Here is a 17669-nt window from a genome sequence, read left to right on the forward strand (position 1 = left end):
CGAGCCAGCTTAAATAAGAAACGAATAAGAAAATGACAAGTGATCGATTCATCAAAAGTTAACGAACGAAAGTTACGTTACGAGTTTGGAAGCGATCAGGATTTTCCAAAGATTCGTTGAATCGAAGAAATCCTGTGAACTAAAACTTGGAGGATTACGAAACTTCGCGACGACTAATCCTCCGCGATATATAGATTCCAGCTTCTTCGTCGAAGAAACGATGGATTCTTGAAACGTTGTGGATGAAAGATCAATGGAGACATTTTTTCGTTGAACTGTGTGGCATGCGTCGAGGGTAAGAGGACGATTTGATCGGATCATTGAGATCGATTTGATAAGCTAGATAGAAGGAACATTCATGTTAACGGATTTCTGAGTCACGAGATGGAAATTGTTCGCGTGGAAAATTGAAAAATATCCTTTTTTTTGCCAGTGAATATGGATTGTAGTTATTCTATATGTATTATTGTTAGGATTAGTAAACTACGAGTCCATTTGTCATAGGAATATATGATTATGAGAATACGCGTAAAATGTAAAAGTATAGAGAATGTGTGAGGCAAGTTACTATAATGATTATTATTGTGTGTATGTAATTATAATTGGAGAGTGGATTAAGGGTCTTTCGTAATAATTAATCGCTCCGTTGTTCGAGCTTCATTATTTGACGTTACGAGGCATCAGGATTTCATGAATGTATCGGGTTGGCAACTAAGTGATTGCGGATATGTCAATATCACCTAATGTCAAAATCCGCAATCACTTAGTTGCCAAACCGAGTCGCAAGCAACGCGATCGCGCTGTTTAGATTTTGTGTCGAAAAGTCCCGGTACATTTGAACGTTACGGACGACCGACGGTATTTTGTATTTCATTGTTATCTTCTCAATAATTTTTATTGAACAAAACTTGAAATATTTATAAACTAATAGTACGCATATATAATAATATAGAAGAGCAAGAAAAAGAAAGAAGAGGTTAGAGGAGGCGAGAGAGGGAAGGACACAAGTGGAGACAGGAGATGGACAAGAAAGGATGACAGCAAACCAAATCATAGAAGAAAGAGGGAAGAGAGAAACAGAGGGGAGGGAGAAAAGGATAAGGGAATCTAAGTACAATAGATATTACAGAAACATAGCAAAAGAAGAGCTACCAAAGTATCTAGAAGGAAAGATGAAATGGAAGGACAGAAGTATGTTAGCAAGATTTAGATGTGGTAACGAAACCAGAGCAAGGGAACACTGGAAAGAGGAGGGAGAAAGAGGATGCAAATTATGCAAAAAAGGAGAGGAGGACTTGAAACACATGTTAGAGGAATGTGAGATAACAGGAGGGGCAAGGAACATGGTAGAACCACTAAATGAGACTAGAGAAGGACTGGCAGAATTGAAAGCGATAATAGAGAAGAGAAGAGTAGCAGAGGAGGGGGAGGAACGACAGGAAGGGAGCACAGCAAGGAAATAAAAGCCAAAGACGGAAAGAACACTTAGTTATAAGTGTTAGTTATAAGTTAGTACATAGAGATAGATCAAGTAAGGTGCAATAGTTAAGTATAAGCAGTTGTATATAGTTATAGAAGAGCTAGTGTAAGAGATACATAAGTGATGTAATGGAATTATAGTAATAGTAAAGTAAACCGTAGTAGTATAGTAAACCGAAAGTCGTCCAAAGCCGAAAGGTATGGACTAAGTATAAATAATACAAAAAAATATAATAATGTAGATGTATTTTATAAAAATAACAAATATAACGAGCGCCATTGCACCGCTTGTTTCTCTTCGCAATCGATTAAGACTGTTTGGGATTTTTTGACCCTGTTTTTTCAAAGACCTCTGGGACTCAAACGGATATATATAGAAAAGAATTTCGTTTTCGACTAGATTTGATCAAAATAACGAAGAGTATTCCATTATCAAGCACGTTACTCTTCAAGAAATTGAAATATTCCTCTGACTTTTTAATAAGATAAAAAAGTTTCTTGTCATCGCTGCTTTCATTGCGGAAAGTAATTTCAATGTAGAAGTGCTTTATGAAGAGCTTTGATATTGGCAAACTTTTACCCTCGTTGGTTTATCTCAAAAGAAAGATAAATAGAATGGAACAGAATCGAAAAAATAGAATTGGAAACGCAATGAATCGAATTTAACAAGATGAGATCGCGTGGGAAGGTTTAAAGACGTCCTAAATACTTTTTTGTTTCGTGAACCATTTATAGCAATCAGCCATAACATTCTATGAACGATATTCTATTTCCAATCTCTAGGTGAAGTGATTTTTTGAAGTTTCATTTACCTTCGACCGTTCAACTTCTATCATCACAAATACTGTTGCAATAGAGTAGCCACTTTTCATTTCTGCTTCTACTTCTTCGTCTTCTTATCGTTCGATATTCGCAACTTATACTTGCGAACGAGAATTATACTTGGATTTAACTTTTTAAGTTATATGCATTTATTTCTGATGCATTCCGATTTATGTGAATATTTATGCATTTATATTGTTGCATCAGAAATGTAAAAAAGAAAGATAGAAACAAGAAGTGTATTGATTGATTTTATTCTATGAAAAATGGATTCTAAGAAGAATATAAAAAGGGAAGGTATTGCGAAATATGTATAATTTAGCTTAAATAATATTTCGTCATATTACTCTAGATTCCAATTCCTAAAATTTGTCGAATTTTTTAGATCGTAAAAATTCAACCTGAAATATAATCTTGCATCTCGCAGAAAAATAATTTTCCACCAACTCAGCTTCCTTACACGATTTAAACTTCACAGCGATATTTTTTAAATCGTAAAACTCCAACCTGAAATTCAATCTTCAATCTTCCGAAAAAATAATTTTTCATCGATCTCGGTTTCCTTACACGATTTAAACTTTAATCCGATATTTTTCAAATCGTAAAAACCCAACCTGAAATCCAATCCCTCGTTCTCACAGAAACAGACAATTCCTATCAACTCAGCTTCCTCGCGCAATTTAAATTTCGTAAATCGCTAGTTTTTTAAATCAGTTAATCATAGTTTCAAAATTCAGCCCAAAATTTAATCTCCGACTCGTCCAAAAAAAAAAAAAAAAAAAAATTATTTTACACCAACCCAGCTTTCACACAGAATTTGGACTTCAAAAACTGCTATTTTCTCAATTGTCAAATTTCAACTTAGAATCCAATCTTCGATTGGCAGAAAAAGGAACCGCGAGAGAAGAAATCTGAAGGAAAATAATTTTCTTCCTCTGTTCCTTTCTTTTACTGCGTTCGACAGGATTCTTATAAATCACAAAATATCGTTGCCCGGAAGCGATATTTATGTTCTAAACGGTCGAGGAGGAGTGGAACGGATACACAGCCGTCAAGTTCTATAACAACATACATTCAAAAGCGAAATTTCACGCTCGTCGCTCAAACAACAACGAGGATATACGTTCCACGTTGTCGGCGATTCCGTCTTCTCTGCGATTTGCACAATATCGCGTACGTCAGTGTCATTTGCATTCTCTTCTGGAGCTCTCCGTCCCCATCCTTCTCTCCGCCCTATGGTCCGTTTGAACAAACTCCGTGCTCGCTATTGAAAAATTATTCGAACGAAATCCACGCTGGATACACGTTGCTCCTATCCGCTGCTTTTCAATTTGATTAAAGTCTGTAATTAATGGAACAGAAAGGATCGAGTGAAAAATTTGTTTCTAGTTTTCTATAGCTACTGCTATCGCTCTTTGATATTCTTTGAGCGAGCGAAGCTTTTTTCGTGATTTTTAGGGACACATTGCTTGGCGTGGAAATTTAGCATAAAAGTTTAGGATAGTTTTGATTCAATCGAAATCGATTATCAGCTTTTGGTATATTCGGGACGCTTAACGTTTATTGGATTTAGTATTTCAAATTTTGTATGGCTATTGAAATTATTGTTTAACGTTCTTTGGGTTAGCTGAAATAAGCTTTTCTTGATTTTGGGCAGGGACGAGTATTTTTTATAGAATTTTAGAATACTTGTTCAGATGTACTTTAAAATCTCACATTTAGTTTAGGTTTGGATCACAGCAAGTTACATTTCGGAGAATTAATTGCTTTCACTGTTGCTTTATTTCGAGATTTTGGCGTATAAATTAAACGTCCAAACATTATATGTTTTTTATTCTTTTTTTTTCTAAGAAAAAAGTCCACTCTACCAATTAACAATTCATGTTTCTACCAAATCGTTTTTAATTGATTCACGAATATGTCGATATTTCCGGGAGATGCACGAGATTTTCATGGTCCCATTAAAACGGGAAATTACCAACGATTTAGTACACCAAACGGGGTGTTTCGAGTTTTATGGACGTAATATTTTCGAATTCAACACACCGCGTTCTTTCATTCACCTAAAAAGAAAAAAGAGAAAAAGAGAGACAGAGAGAGAGAGAGAGAGAGAAAGAAAAAAAAGGAAAAGAAGCGACAGGGAGCGAGTTCCATTTTACTGGGCGTTAATTGACGCCTTTTAAGCATCGCGTACAACTTCTCCACCCTACTTCAGCGTCTCGATTATTTTTCAACGCATTGAAAACTGCTCGGCGAGCGATTTTCCCCGCGTTCTTTTCTGTCAGTGCGTGATACAGCCGCTCGCGAAATTATTCAAGCACCTTTGTAGCATATTTTTCCGAATACGTCATGTGCGTCGTATGAAACATTTTGAAATTTCATTGACACCATAACGAGATACGACTATCACGATCATACCGTCATGATTATGGTGCCAATGAAATCTGAAAATGTCTGCTTTAGCATAGATACTAACTAACCAGTATATAAAATCTTTCTGTGAATGTTGTTCGACATTTCCGCGAGTTACTGTATCTCGTTTATGTTAACAACGTCACGTTAACATTGCGTCGAATGATCCATTGAATTTCGTTTTGTCGTTTTCCAAGATTCCTCCTGGTAGAACGAGGAATTTTCACCTTTTTCCTGGCTGATTCTAATGAAAAGGTAAAATAAAATAACGTTACATATCGATGGAAATATTCATAAATACGAAAGCTGTAGGGTTTTATGCAAATTCATATTTTCATTTTAAAGAAAGAATTTGAAATAAAGACCTCGGTATTATACACATCGCTTCATTCTAAATATTTTATATATTTTTGAATGTTTTGCTACATATTTTCGAAAGCTTAATTCGCACATTAAATACACAAACATCCGCAATTCATAATGTATTTAAATATATCAAAATTCGTACAAATAGTTCAACGTGTATCTGTATGAAAATCTGCAACGTGTAGCAGATTACCTGATATATAACACAATATCATAATTTCGTTGCAGAATAAAATGGTAGAAGTGCATATTAAAAAGGAAAAAAATCGCCATTATCGTTTCGGTATTATGAATTTTCAACGATCTATTGTCTCTGGTCTCGAATGGAGATCGTTTCATGCAGATGGATAATACATCGTCAGATTTGTAGGGCCATTAAACTCAAATCGGAAATGCGGTCGAGTAACTTGATTTGCTCGAGTTATCGGTAAACGCGTCGTTAATGTCCAATTTAAAGCTTATAAAAATTTCATTTGCCGCTTCAATCCTTCCAGCTATATAAAAATCATAAAATGAAAAATTGAAAAGTTGTTGCCTTCGGTGTGTAATCTTTCGCGAAAATAACTTCAATCGAACGAAACTTCTCGTAGAAAGAAGACTAAAAAGAAAACACCCCACTGACCTCACTAAAGAAATAAAATAGTCAAACTCGAAGATGATATTCCGCTGGGGGTAGCCATCCACATGTTATTTAGCAATTAAGTTAGAAAAATGTATCAAATGTCCAGCTGGACAAATTAAATGTAAAGTACAAATTAAATAATAATAATAAAAAAAAAAGAAAGGCAGACGAAATATAGAATATAGAAAGAATTTCTTTTTGTTTTTTGGATATTTTGAGAATTCGATAATTAACGTGGTCGGGAAATTGTTACTGAAAATATTCATTAAACTAAATGTTTTTATAATTTGTCCAAATTGCGCTAAAATATTTCAAGAAATATTCCCAGCATAGTCTTCCTTTAACCTCATTTGAAGGAGACAAGCTTCACACAGATACACTTAACACGCACAGTGAAGTAAAAATTCTCACGTTCCATTAAGTAGAGTAAATTAATCTTCTAACCAATTCCATCTCATTTTACGCGGATAGTACCGGAAAATTACAAAGAAGAATCACGATCATTTTCCTTTACACTCATCCCATTTCACCGTGCCCAACGAAAACAAAGGGACATTTACATAAAGGAAATGAAAATACTTACGATCCATTTAACATTCTCCTCAGTAACGCTAAAAGTTTCGAATAGAATTGGTAAGATTATTTTTCACTGAACTCGCCCCTTTTTTTAATTTATCCTAAACGATCCAAGTTCCATTTAAAGCATACATTGCATACGTATTATACAAATTACTTCTACTGGTCGATAAATATTTTCGAATAAATTTCTATCGCGTATTGAATTCCATTGCTTTTTATTCTCTGTGAAACGAAACAAAGGGAAAATTATAATCAAAAGACAGAATATCGCAAATATTATTTCGAGCTTGTAATATGTAACTTCGCACAATTGATATCGAAAAATATCAGACAAAATCCCTAGACTCGTGTCTGTTTAAATCGATCTCTACAAATCATCTAACTTTGTACAAATGATACCGAGAATTTGAAAGAGAATTCCCAGGATCGTGTTTCTTTAAATCGACCTCTACAAATCACCTAACTCCGTACAAATAATACCAAAAATTTCAAAGGAAATCCCCAGGCTCGTGTTCCCTTAAATTGATCTTCACAACTCACCCGAAGGAACAAACACACGTGCGCAAACAGAATTGTAGCTGGCGTTTCATTAAATGTATCGAGGGAACAATAACAGCGAAATCCAGGATGGCGCGATGGATGTTCCTTCGTGACGACGAGACGTGAACGTTGCCACTCGATTCGCCATTCGCTCGACCGACGCGATCCATTTAATATTTCCATTTAGAAATTACACAACGAAACACTCGACAACGACTATGCCTGGCATTCGTTTTCGTGTCGTAACTCGATTAAATATACGCAGTAGCTCGGTAAAGTATCGGAACAGTTAGCATAGAAAACTTCTACGTGAATATCGTGTGCGTTGTAGAGAATATTTGGAAATTTCATTGATACTCTAACTAGACGCGAATGTCATCTTTGCTGGCCAAATTTCACATCGATTTGCGAATGCGTATACAAGTTGCGAGATATTAGCCGCGAACATATATTTCATTGAAAATTAGTATACAGCGTAAATAATTACCTTAAGCATATAATACGCGTTAAAGGTGGTTTCACCGAATATCGAGGCTTATTAGCATAGTGGTTAATCCACTGCTTAAATACATTTTCATCTCTGTGAAATATACAGGGTGGTTGGTAACGGATAGTACAAGCGGAAAGGGGGTGATTCTACGCGAAAAAAGAAGTCGAAAATATAGAATAAAAAATTTTTTTTTTAATTTTTTTAAAAATCTACAGTGAGATCCGTTATAACGAGACGCGATAAAGTGCACGCGTACCGGGCGAAAATTCAAAGTCGATTTTAAACAAAGCCTCGAACGAAAAATTTTTATTCTATATTTTCGACTTCTTTTTTCGCGTAGAACCACCCCCTTTCCGTTTGTACCACCAGTTACCAACCACCCTGTATAACTTGCTCTGAATGTTTCGTAGCTTCTATACAGGGCGTTTTGTTAGTTGCCAGTGTCTTTCTCGTTAAGTATGAGGAAAAAATGAATGTTCTAAATGAACTATAACTTTTCATATTTCGTAAGTGCAAAAATGCATACTGCAATTGCGCTATTTTTTAAAACCTTCCTTATTTTCGTATAAATCGTCCACAATCTACTCGCCATTGTACGAAAACAATGGATTAAGGTAACGTGGTCGAAAACTGATTAGTTTAAAAGATATTTTAACTTTAATTTCATATCGTAGAATATGACGTAGGAAGAGCAAGGAAAGACGTAAAACACTACTCTTGTATTTATATTTTCTTCATCTTACGTACGATATTGTAGGAAATTCAAAATAAAATCTCTTTCGAGTTAATCAATTTTCGACAATGTTACCCTAACATTTCTTTTCGTAGACTGACAAGAAGATTGCAGAAGATAATCACCTTCGAATAAATTTTGAAAAATAAAATTTGAAAAATACAATTATGATAGCGGTGTCTCGTTACGGTGTTAATGAAATGTTAAAAAGTTTCCTATAACACGCATAATGCTTTCATTCAGAAAATGTTGTTACGAGAATTCGACTACTTTCTCGAGCCATTGTGCTCAGATTGTTCGTTTGTCGACCGACGAATCGTTTAATAAACCATAAATCTGAGCACAAAGGGCTATTCACGTGGAAGAGACGTGGGAACGGTGGTACGAAATCAAAAATGTTCCACGTGAAATTTTTAATAAACGTCCGCTGTTCAAACGACTAAGTCGAAATTGCTGTGTGGTCGTGTAACGTCTGTTATAGTGTGTACGAAAAGGGTGAAAAAATGTTTGGGTGAAAAATTGCGAGAGATTTCATGATGATTTCTCTTGCGGAAAATTTCGAACTTCTCCGTTCTAACGAATTGAATTCCCGATGTTTCCTGAATATTGTACGATGTAAGTAAGAACGAGATTTTTGCCACGAAGTTTCTTAAGTTGTTTGCGTTAGTCTTCACTTCGTTTGAAAATTTCGCTCAGTCTCATCCGAGGAACAACGATCTATTTGCCGTGATAAATTGACTTTACGATGTCTAAAATATTGCATTGAAAACAGATTTCGCAAATGAATTCTCTGAAGCTTTTATTATTAGCTTCTCGACGTATGAAATATCATAATGATTTTCTTTAAAAAGTACTATTTTTCCGCCATCTTCTGTTTCGTTACGAATAAACTGTGAATTTTTATACAAAAGCAGAACCTCGATAGAAAATTGTTTTACAGTAACTGAAAGACCAATTCTTTGGACCAATAAATCAAGTCGATGAAACTTGTGAAATGACGTATTTGTTAGAGTTGTATATTTTTATTCTGCTTCCGTGTGATTTATGAAATATAATTTGCCGATGGAAGTGAAATGTTTATACAAACTAAATTTGAATCGGGAACAAGAGACAAAGAACCGACGATTCTTATGAAAGCTTTCATTCTATGTAAATTTACAAGAAGAAAAAGAGGCATAAGAAAATACAGTAACAAACATAAAAGACGATATTTAAAGGGATACAGCTGCACGAATACATATAGCTTTTGACATTAAAGAAAATTAAAAGAACGGCACGAAGAAGAAATTTCCATCCACCGGGAACGATCCTTCAGAGAACAAGATACTACAGGGAACGTGCGAGGGAAAAGTACATCGGAATATTCAGATTCGTGGAAACGAGTGGTGGAACAATCATTTTGCCAAACAACGTACGTTCTCTATGAAGACTCGGCAAGTTCATTAAAATACAAAGCGTCTACAGAAATGAATTTAATTTGCTGCAGCTGAACGACATTAGTTTTAATTCGCGCGAATCACGCGGCAATAGAGATTATAATTAAAATCGTGAACGAAATGAAGTTCCCATGTTAGGTAATATTGCGATGCGCAAGTAGAATTCCGTGTAACGAGTTTACATTTGCTGGTCGATTCTGTTGAAAACTCGCAAACGATTAATCGAACCGTTCCCACGTTCTTCGTGTGAACGATTCGATCGATTCTCGAAATGCGCCCGGAATTCTTCAACCGGTGATTTGTGATTGATATACCAACCAGATTTACCTTTCTAGTGAAATAGATCGATAGCACTCTGGTCTGTAATTTTGAAACGCGTGTTTTTCCTCCATTTTCAGTCGCTTTGAATTTTTTTCGTTTTTTTTTTTTCACCAATTACGAAACTGAAATTATTTCGTTTTAGTTGGATTTTCCGTTAGTTGCTGTGACGAAATAGCTGGTGATTGAATGGAGATTAATGGAACCATTTAGTATCAGGTACCATTTAAACAGAATTATTCAGTGTTAGTAATATGTAAACATTGATATCGATATTGCTAATGTATTTGAAGCATAGTACTAGTATTATCAATAGATTTTATTACAGTACAGTTGATCGGTGAATTTGAGAGATTTACTTAATATCGATGATTGATGCGTCAATCAGATTTAGTTCTCTCGTGAGTTGTTAGTTTGATAATTCTTCTCTATCCTTAGGATCGTGTATTTTTGCCGATTCCATGTTGGTTTGCATTTTGTTGGCAATTACGCAAATAAATGAAAGTTGTGTTAATTGAATTTTCCAATAGTTTCCGAGATAAAAGAATGCTTTGTGTTTTGTCGTTATTTAGCAAAGTTTAATCAGTTAAATTATTTAGACGTAGAATATTTGAAACAGAGCATCGATTAATTAACTTATTTTAATTGAAGATATTTAGAAACTGAACGGACTGCACACAGATTAACGACAAATCTATAGGATAAAATGCCAATGACTAATCGTGTATATTGGCTTCGAAAAGTATGTCGTCGCTGTATATTTAAGAAAACTGTTAACCGTAGCGTTGTCAGCAGTACAATGCTGTTACTGCAACATCGTTCCTTTGAACGGATGGCATTAACCCAGGTTGGCAAGAAAAAGTACAAGAATGAAGCTTATCGTAGCGAAACGCGTTAAGACTATGTTGCGTACTTTAGCCGAATGAGCCGGTTAGGAGTCGACGGTATATTTGATCCAACTTGTTACCTCGTAGTTGCTGGTTACAGAGTAAATGCAGTGAGCTTAGAAGTTATAAGCAAATCGCTTGAGTACCCATACTCTCGTATATACCTCAGTGCATACTAATAGTAACTTTTATTAAAATATAAGGCACCGGGAGTCAACACGTTTATTATAGATATTAATTTTAAGAGCAGAGCAGCCGTTTTCAAATTTACAAAATTTCAAAGTGTAACTTTTTCGCTTATTAAAATACAAAAAAGAAATGAGAAAGAACAATTAGAATAACAGACACTTTAAAGCATCCGACAAACAGGATTTTTATGATTTAAAAAGGATAGCTTAATATATTGCTCTAAATCCTACAATTTCTTCAAATTTCACAAAATTGTGAAAGGCGAGTGCTGATGGACAAATATTAAGCGTATACAATGTTAAAAAAAAAAAAGAGGATGAGGTGGGAGCCTAACCCCAACCATTTAATTAACTAAAAAAATTGTAAATAATCGCATTGCAAATAATAATTGTAAATATCGCATTAATTTAATGCTTGTCCTTAACAACAATTGATAATAGATTAATATTCGTAATATTATACGTATACATTCTCTTCGCCGTTAATAATAATAATAACAACAATAATAAATCAATAGTCATAACATCATCTTCCATTCTTAATAATTGTAATAAATTAATAGCTATATAATTTATTACGCTTTCGTTTATTTCCAACGTTTGTTACAAATCACGATCTCGCCGCATAATATCCAGCAGAGAATTGCTTTTAACATCAATTGAAAATCACGTTCAAGATCTCTTTCTTACACAACCATATATATATTTCCTCTTAATAAAGAAATCGAATAAGGAACCAGTTTTTTGGTGAAGCGAGAGAAAAATGAGATTCACGGCGGACAGCTAGAGATTTTTATCGAAAATTCCTGTCGTGGACAGCGACGATAAAGTTCAACCGCATCCACGTTCGATTTGTTTTTCGCCCTAAAGCTGATTTAATGCCCTGCCAAAATAGCGGGCCAGGCATTTAATTCGTCATTCGCGGTGCATTTCCGTCCACGTTGCTTCGAACGTTGGATCAACGATTTATTACGAGAAATATTAAATTAGAAAAAATAAAAACATCCAACGACGTTGCCTTTGTACGATTCGCCAAATTTTCCGATTTATTTTCCCCGCGGATTAACATGTCTAATGTAAAACGTTCTGTCGGCAAGTTATTAAAGTTGTTAAAGCTGGGTTAACAGCGTAAATGTTTGTAATCTTGATATTCTTCCAGCTGGCGTTGGTGTGGAGGTAGATTAGATTTACGGTCGAGTGGACAGTCCAGACTTCCAGCATGTTTTATTTATCTATCGTGAAACATTTTCCAACGTTTCAGGATTTCTTTATATTTCGAGTAAACAGCAGAAAATTTACTCTTTATTTATCTATTTACTCCTCATATTACTAATTCCTGAGTATTACTAGAAATTCTGTAATTAGATGTTACTACAGACTATTACTTTTAATTTATGTTTTGTACCAAGTTGCAAATCAAGGGACAAAATATCAGCAATTTTTTAAATTTTTAACCTTTCACCCGCAACCTTACTTTTACTGACGTCATTTGCATACTGGGTCTTTTAAGTGCACGCAGATTCTTTTAGTATTTTCTGTTTTAAAATATCTTTCAATATCACCCAACAATTTTTATTTAGCCTGTTACCTTAGTCTCTTTAAGCGAAGTTAAATCTGAACGAAAAATATGGCAAACGTGAAAAATTATCTAAAGGTGCTGGTTGAAAACGATCCTGTAGATGGAGAGTTAAGAAATGATTCTTCCTATGCTTGGAAATATTTCTTTTTATATTAGGTCGTCCGGAAAGTGTCTTTCTTTTACAGATACGTCTTTTACAACGATGTATCTTTATACAAACATGGAACCTAATCTATCAAACGTTGTGATCCTTATTTCGATAGAACAAAATGGATCGTACGTAATTCGATAAAATAATATAAAACGGAAAATGTGCATCCATTATTTCCTTCTGAAACGAAAGAAACTTTTCGGACGACCTAATAATACATAATACTTGATATAAAAAAGAAAAGAAAATAAACATAATTCACTGACATAATATAAAGCGTAATTCAGTCAATTTTACGTTCACATACATCTCATTGTTAACGACCAGGGAAATCAAACAGACATTGTTTATGGTTCACCCGATATCTCTTAGGCCTTTCGTCCACGATACTACAATAATATGAGTCTCTCGCGATTCAAATCTTTCGTTGACTCATGTGCCGCTACAAGTAAAATGTCTGTAATTAAATTTCGCGTTTTTTAGGCGACTCTTTAATACTTTGAAGACCGTGTGCTCAGTAGCCTGAATTCGCACGTATTTTTGAAGCGATTGAAAAGGTTCAAATGGTCGCTCGGAAAATTCGTTTCGATATACATTTATTGAATTATATAGGCGCTATTTTGTTCCACAACCATTTTCCATTTTGCATACAACTTGAATATTCCATCCTTGCAAAACTTCTCTCTCTCTCTCTCTCGCAGGTTTTTCCGGTGAGCAACTTTTCAATATGAGTTTTTACGTCGGCCAAGAAGTTCAAAATCGGAACGAACTTTCCGACCAGCATTTAACGAGTGTAATATTTTATTAGAAATCAACGAGCACGTTCAACGATACTTCCAGTGACGTTTTTCAGTGTGCTATGCTTGAAAACAATTTGTGAAACAAGGAAGCATAGAACATAGGGAGGGCAAAACGACGGGAAGCAAAAGTGAAAAACGAAAGCGTAAGAGGAACGTAGGAGGAGGGAAGAAGACTCGCGACGTCACCATAAAGCCGGACAATTTTCTCTCTATGTAGGCTCTTTCTTCACGGGGAAAGAAGTGGAAACATTGGTGGGCAATTGCCGTTTACTGCGCGGAAATGCAATCTCATTTTCACGGACGACGTCTCAAAAAGTGAAACACGCTTTCCTAAGAACGACGACCTTAATACCTGCCGCTATTCTTGTCGCGATTTAGCATTCGCCATTTCCACCTAACAACTGTTCGACGAGCTCGCCAATATCCGAGTGTAATCCAATTTCATATGCTGCTTCGCCTATTGTTTCTATTTATTTTGTTGCCACCTATCTATATTGTTTATATTGTTTTATCTCTACATGGATTATACGCAAGGTTATCTGAATCTTTTTGCGTAATAATTTATTGACGATAACGTTAATGAACTGATAAGTTCTAAATTGTAAGTCGCAGACTTTCACGTTAATCTCGATATTAATAGATCGGTTACAGATAGATTGATAAATAGGATTAATAGACTTCTAGATATATAGAAACAGATATAAAGACTTCTCTGTCAGTTTGAAGAATCGTTGCTGTTAGATAAAAGGATTTATTGAAATTGCGATGTGTTTCTGTCGTTTGACTTGTATTTCGTAAAATTTCGCTAATGATATTCGGTTGAATTACACGAGTAGATTCTGATACTAAAATGAAAGAAAATTGATGGAATTCATTTTGCAATCAGACGTATTGTGTTACTGAAAGCATAGAAGCATAAAATATTAGCAATTTAGATCTTTTGCAGAGGATAGAAAAGTATTGCTGAATAATCAAATAAAAATTCTCGAATAACAATTCTTAATCTATGTTATAATAATGCGCTGAATTGTTAACGCATAAAATATTCGTCATTTTGGTTTTGTATCAAGTACAGAAAAGCCGATCATGAATAATTAAATAAAATTACCCGATTATGAATATTAAGGTGTACGGTATAACGCAAAGAATTGTTTGGAAACTTGGTAACATTTCCGACGATCGATATTAAATGCTGTTGTCTAAAAGGTTTGGCGTGATCGGACAAGGATTACCAGGTTGACTGACAGGTTTTAATTAAACTTTATCAAAATGTTTGGAACTCGATTTTTGGACACGGTCGCAAATTGCGTAAGTTGGAAATTTAAAACCCTAGAAAATTAGGAACATGTAGTAGATTATTGAAAATACGAAGAATGATTAATTATGAGAGACGTTTAAAACAGAAAGAGATATTTTATTCGCTAAATTAAATTGTTAAAGAAATATCAATTTAATTTTCTTCGATAGAATATAATATGCCTGTTTTTACGCGTATAATTTGTATCCACAATATGAAGTCACTCGTAGATAGAAAGTACATAAAATTTATGGATTGTAGATTTTTACAGAATTTATATAAAGGATAAAATTTCTTCCGCCTCTACATTCCGTCACAAAACGATCGAGGATTTTATTTTAACGTGGAAAAAGATGGGGAAAAATGTTACTGAATTGGAGATTTTAATCTTTTTCGATATTATCTTACACTTGATTTAATTGAAAATTGAGTAAAGTTAATAGCCTAATAAAAGGAAGATAAGAAATAATGAATCAAGAGAACCTATTAACCCTTGTCTTAACTTTTCCAATAAAATTCCACGGATTTTCTTGTACGAATTACTTGGTCAAAGGAAATTCACCATCTGTCGAACGTAACCAAGCACTTTGCTGCCAGTTGCGCTGGATTTTTCCAGCGATCACCCGGGATTTCACTAATCCACACACTTAGTGAATACGACTCGTCGAATTTCACTGGATGTTCGTCAGGATCTTCGTTAGATACAAACTCTATTGCACGACGTGTACCCTCCTACGCCCTTCTAGATTTATCTGTTTAATTAATTCTCATCCAATTTATTTTTATTCCCTGTGCAGGTAATTCACGAAAATATTCTATGATGTTGTCACGCACTAAAATATTTTGTAGTCTGTCTTTCATAAATAAAATGGAAATATTACAGCATAGGAATTAGGAATGAAAAAATAGAATTGTTAAACTATTCACCAGGCAACACATGTTAGCAGACATTCGAATTAAAAATCTCTTCGACGCGATCATTTCTTTGCTTATAATCTGCTTGATTTTTAATGTCTCATTTCTCTTGCAAAATAAATTATATCATGTACGTGTATGAAGAAAAAATCAAGATTAAACTTATTTAAAATTGATCATTAAGATCGCATAAAATCGAGCGTTAAAATTGTTTAAAATAGATCAACATGTAGATCCAAAAATACGTAAAAAATCTACGTGTACATGTACATAAACAATGGGCAAAAAATGTCCTCGCCATTGTCTCCATCATTACACCAACGACATCATGAACATCATTTATATTTCCATGCAGAGCACCGCCACCATTCGCGTGATTATCTTAACCTCGACAAAACACCCTCCATCCACATCTCCGATCGCAGAAACAATCTGTCAGAAGACGAAAGATCCATTAGAAAGCAACGAAAGCTGCTTTCTTTCCCCTTCCATCGCTCCACAGCTTTTATCTTCAACCTCCTTATTCGAAGCTCTCGCCAAGCGGCTGGTGCCTTCATTAACATCGCAAGCAGATCGAAAATCTAGTTGTCGAATACTCGTTTCGACGAATCTTTTTCCCTGGAACAGAAATTACACGAGCGTCGCTCAAAGGGATCACGCGATTCCCAATGGAAGGGTCGTATGTGACCCCAACTCTTTCTCTCGCGGTCTCTCTTCATTCTTTCAAAGCCTTCTGCTTTGCAGCGATTTATAAAGTCACGCGTGCGTATGCTCGTTTAGCTGAGCGTGACAGAGCCATCGACCAGGAAATTCGAACTGTTCTTTGGTTGGCTAAGTTTTATTGCCTTGGTTCGATTTGTAATTTTCGAATTTGAAATTTCAGTAGTCAGGGTAGAAGGTTAGAAATAGTATGCTAGAAATTGGAAAGTATTTTCGTAGATGATATGATAAATATTTGACGGTGGAAGTTGTATGGATGATTTTTTAAGTTTTAATAATAATCGGTAAATTGAATGTTCCTTTTTTCTAATTTTTAGTCACGTGTTCAAATATTCTTCTAGTGCAGGGAAATTCGTGTTCCGATAATTTTGAATGTGACGTCACTTTGATTTCCTAACTTTGTACAATTGCAAAAACAATCAAATAAATATAATGAAACTACGATTAATGAAAAATTTCGAGATGATCGTCTATAAGAAAAAATTGGTGAACGAGAAAAGATCATCGAAGTAAATTATTATATTTGTAGTAACAAATTTTTGTTCCTATTTTATGTTAACATTGTACAAACTTAAAATAAATGATTTTCTCTTATATGAAATATAAAGTTATTCGAATAGCGTGTCTGATGATTAATTTGGATAATCTAGGTCTTAGTATGTTGAAGATAGATAGCAGCAAGTGGTACATGTAGATAACATGATCCGACAATATACGTCAGAGAAGTAACACTGTTAAAACTTGTCAAGTGGTACAGCCCGCGCTTTATCAGACAGGTGCACGGCCAAAGCTCGATCATGCAAGTGCATCAACACTGAATATCCTCGTACAAGTAGTACGATTAAAAGTTTACCTAATACAATCGTGATTTCTATCATGCCAGTAGTACAAGTAAAAGTCAAGTAAATCATACAGATAATAAAATCACGATTTATTTTCATAAAGTTCATTATTACGTTAAACATATTAAATGAACATTAATCGATTGTAAATTTACAGGACGTTTAGAAAAGTTACTTTATTTTCATCGATTTTGAATTGATCTTTGTTGCTTTACTCGAATGATTGAAACTATTCGAACATATTGCTAGAACACGATTTCATCTTATCAGAAATGTGATCAACAACAGCATAAGTTTTATAAAATGAAAATCGCTTTTGACAAAAGGAAGGTTTTGACGCATTTAACAAAAGGAAGAACCGGTACAAGAACTTTCAATGTAACAACGACACTTTCAAAAAGTTAATTCTTTATCACTGCGAAGATATTGCGCTGAGAAAATAACGACATATTGGCAGCGACAATGGCGCCAGCTGTTTGAAAAGATCGTAGGG

At 34.6% G+C, this 17669-nt stretch overlaps 2 protein-coding genes across 2 annotated transcripts in view; one reads left to right on the forward strand and one right to left on the reverse strand.

The window, feature by feature from the left end:
• LOC117243488 (glycine-rich cell wall structural protein 1.0-like) overlaps nucleotides 1-17669 on the forward strand; it is an 88253-nt gene that overhangs the window by 24730 nt on the left and 45854 nt on the right. The gene's annotated exons all lie outside the window — the stretch shown is intronic.
• The window catches only part of LOC117243487 (breast cancer type 1 susceptibility protein homolog), a 38931-nt gene continuing 37214 nt past the window's right edge, over nucleotides 15953-17669 (reverse strand). Inside the window, exon 7 of the mRNA XM_033511014.1 lies at nucleotides 15953-16232. Coding sequence (XP_033366905.1) covers nucleotides 16171-16232 — 62 coding nt within the window. The 3' untranslated portion in view covers nucleotides 15953-16170. The remainder of the gene's footprint in view (nucleotides 16233-17669) is intronic.

This window comes from Bombus vosnesenskii, unplaced genomic scaffold (assembly GCF_011952255.1).
Source record: "Bombus vosnesenskii isolate JDL3184/JDL3185 unplaced genomic scaffold, Bvos_JDL3184-5_v1.1 scf7180000013266, whole genome shotgun sequence".
NCBI lineage: Eukaryota > Metazoa > Arthropoda > Insecta > Hymenoptera > Apidae > Bombus > Bombus vosnesenskii.